Here is a 3,427-nt window from a genome sequence, read left to right on the forward strand (position 1 = left end):
AAACAAGTGGCCATACACATACATGATGTGGGAGACCGCTAGGCCCTTTATATGGTTACGTCAAACAGTGCTCAAGGACAGATTAACAAATCTTCAGATCTTAATCTAAAACTTTAGAGTATTTTGTAGTTGCTATGCATACAGTGAGCTTAGCAGTGACTCTTACTAGCATGATTTTCAGTTTTAACATATCTTAATGATACAGTTTATTTCCTTTAACTAAGTATTATTTTGTTTTTTAAAGTGTTTCGGTTTATTCCCTAAAACAAACATTATGCTTGTCAGTTAAGGATGATTCTTGATAATTAAAGATTTCATGTTAGCCTACGGACACTGTTAGGCCAAACAGAGAGCTAAATCACCTCAGATTTGCTGTCTGCGCATACACTCTGAAAACATTATTTGCCTTATATTTCCATTTTCTTTTAGTAAATAATTATTTCAATCGACTATATTCCTAAACTTAGCATGACTCACTATTTTACCCCTTCTCACGTTTACGAACATCACATTTGTCTTCATTACACATTAACTTTCTTACCTTTAGTCATTTCATTAGTTTATCTGTGGATTTGTGTGATATACAAAGAGTAAATGTTACTCTCGTTTCGGTTTTAAGCTTCTACAGGACGTCTTTTTCCGGGGGAAGACGTTCGGATTCATTTCCAAGCCTTTGACGAGTCTGCACTATTCAGTTCAGCGGAAGGACAAACAACAACTTGAGTGAGAGAAGGCTTGAGAAGGGGGCGGAGTGATACGAAGCCCGGCGGTGGACTCGGATCCGAAGTGAAGTGGTGAAACTTTTTCAAAAGTTCCTTGGAGGTGTTTCGAGACGCACGGCACAGCCGAGTCCGAGCTGTCCCACTGCCATTAAACACCAAGGAAGAAGAGTCCGAGCTGCAGAGGAAATACGGAGTTGGACTATATTGAAAACGCTCAATTTCTATGAAATTCACTCAAGTTATCTTTATGACGCTACTTCATCTTAATGTGATTCCTTGGAACTTTAATCACCGTGTCATTTTTTAAAGGATGTATTATTGCTAACATTTCAAAAAAGGAGTAGGGTCGAGTTTCCACAGAAATGGGGAATTACAGTCTTTGGATATTTCTGTCAATTGTATATCTTGTGCAAAACAGCGAAGGTAAGATGACTGATTCTTCTCTCTCTTTTTTGTCTGGATCTAACTGATTTATAGGACGTGTGTGGACGTATAACCTGTTACATTAGAACCAATGAAAGAAAATAAAACATCACGACCTGTCTTTGATTTATTAATGTTCTTTGATTAGGTTCAGAATCATGACATTTTGCGGCTTTGCCCATAGCTTTTTGAAGTTTGGCGCAGGATATGTGCCATTAATTGATAGTCTGTTCTCATAAACGTGTTTGTTTCAGTCCATCACTAGGTCAGGATACATTTAAATGTGAAGCATTGAGTTTTTGTAATAAACCGCTGCACGCGCTTAACAATATTGTGAAGATCATTGCAGAACGTTATGCACCAATTATTCAGTGATGATGGGATTTAAAGCATTCAAACCACACATGAGGACACATTCTCTTTGTTGGTGAGGAATGTTGCATTTGCTAAATATTTATTGTGGTGTAACTTTTACGAGTTTAATTCTTCTAGATAATATTAATCATTTTAGAGGGCATTGTATTACTTGGGTCTTTGTGCGTTTTGTCCTTGTATGAACCGTGAGAAAGTAAAGTAAATGTCTGCTTCGCTGCACTGGTAGTAAACGACCTATCAGCGTGCATAGTAATTTAGATTGTCATCAGGGTTCTGCTGTTAAATCACTGCACTAGATTATGTCTGATATATTTTACGTTTTTGATATGGAATTTTTCTATCCTCCAATATTATGAATGGAAACATAAATGATGAGTTTTGTGGGATTTCTCTTACACGAAGCTGCTTGATCCTTTATTGTGCCGGTGTCCTTTACATACAAAGAACAATCAACAATTGAACTATTTTTCTTCTTCTTCTTCATAGCCAGCAGTTACAGTTAAATCGATAAAGTACTACTGCCTTAATGAAGAATTACACATGCGTCTTTTATTGCTTTGTATTTGATAAGTCTTAACATGTTGAATTCTATTGTCAGTCAAACAATGCGGGAGTGTGAGCGAAAGAATCTGAATGTTATCTCGCGGCACACTCACAGATAAGACGCAATGTATATTTACAAAAAAAGTAAACAAACTTAAAGATATGAGGGACTCTTTGTATCTTAAATAAGCGGGATATGCGTGCTGTAAATATAAAAGTAATGTAATATGTCCTATTTCAGGGTTGTTGAATATAAGAGGGTCTTTGCTTCTATCGTTTCAATATAAAGTGGTCTCTGCCTCATTGTGCCCTCTCTTTCCACAGGACTGCGCTGCGTGGATACACACAGGCCTTGCGAAAATGGAGGAATGTGTATCGATTCAAGATGCTTGTAAGCCCAGAGTTGTCATTTTATTGCAAATACAATTTTATTCTATAGCTTACACTTTATCAGACTCAAAATTGGTTGCTAAAATCTCCTGGTCCTTTTAATGAATAATATTCACAGTGGTGCGGTCTAAACAGGTTAACTGGATAACTGTTGCTATTGCTGTTATTAGGCCTTGGTTATCAGTTTCACATAAAGTTTCAATCACTATTGCACAGTGTGGAAAAAGGAACTGGAGTGTAGCAAGAACACAGAGCAATGTTTTAATGTCTTGTACGTATAGGTGATTTACACTGTTTAAAAAAAAAGTTTCCTTTGAGTTTTTGTATAAGAATCTGAATCATTCACCTGATTCTGTGACTCATATTTAACTCAAGTTGGACCATATAATTTTGTGCTAACAATAAATGCACTCAGCCACACTTCACCTATCCACAATATATCAGTCACATAAAATATTTATGATTGTGAGTCAATGTGAGCTTTTTTTTTTATCATGCCATGTAGTGTTCCAAATGCGTAGCATTCCTTCACACAGTCTTTGTCTTCATTGTTTATGCTAATACAAAGTGATTGTTATCACATGAAAGCCTGGGGCTGTTGTTTTATGTTTCCCGCCTGATTTGGAAAACTGTGTCTGTGCACTTTAGCTTCCATTCATGGTGATTAGTGTTTTTTTGTTTTTTTTTCCAGGAGGCACTAGTACGTGGGAACCACTCTGTGGTTGTATGTAATGGCCAAATCAATAGGGTGTTAAACTAAAAGCAATACGTTTTATATTTGGTATGTCTATCTTTACAGATCAATGGTTGTAAGAAGCAGGAAACAGTTTTGTATTCTCTATTTGAAAATAAAACTCTGCATTCTCTTCTGCAGTTATGTTTATTACTTAATGGTATGTGACCACTCCTTCACTTAAAACAAAAATGTCACAACCAAGTAACCCCCCCCCCCCCCCCCTTCTCTTTAACCCCCC

General features: G+C 36.7%; 1 protein-coding gene across 2 annotated transcripts in view; it reads left to right on the forward strand.

The window, feature by feature from the left end:
- The first annotated feature begins 824 nt into the window (after positions 1-824).
- LOC107757359 (neurogenic locus notch homolog protein 2-like) overlaps positions 825-3,427 on the forward strand; it is a 30,028-nt gene continuing 27,425 nt past the window's right edge. For both annotated transcript variants that reach the window (XR_001641934.1, XM_016574800.1), the window contains exons 1-2: positions 825-1,145; positions 2,388-2,454. Coding sequence is in view for 1 of the 2 variants with exons in the window: in XM_016574800.1 (XP_016430286.1) it covers positions 1,085-1,145; positions 2,388-2,454 (128 nt within the window). In the remaining variant the exon portion in view is untranslated. The remainder of the gene's footprint in view (positions 1,146-2,387; positions 2,455-3,427) is intronic.

This window comes from Sinocyclocheilus rhinocerous, unplaced genomic scaffold (assembly GCF_001515625.1).
Source record: "Sinocyclocheilus rhinocerous isolate Xijiao unplaced genomic scaffold, SAMN03320098_v1.1 scaffold383, whole genome shotgun sequence".
In the NCBI taxonomy this organism is placed as follows: domain Eukaryota; kingdom Metazoa; phylum Chordata; class Actinopteri; order Cypriniformes; family Cyprinidae; genus Sinocyclocheilus; species Sinocyclocheilus rhinocerous.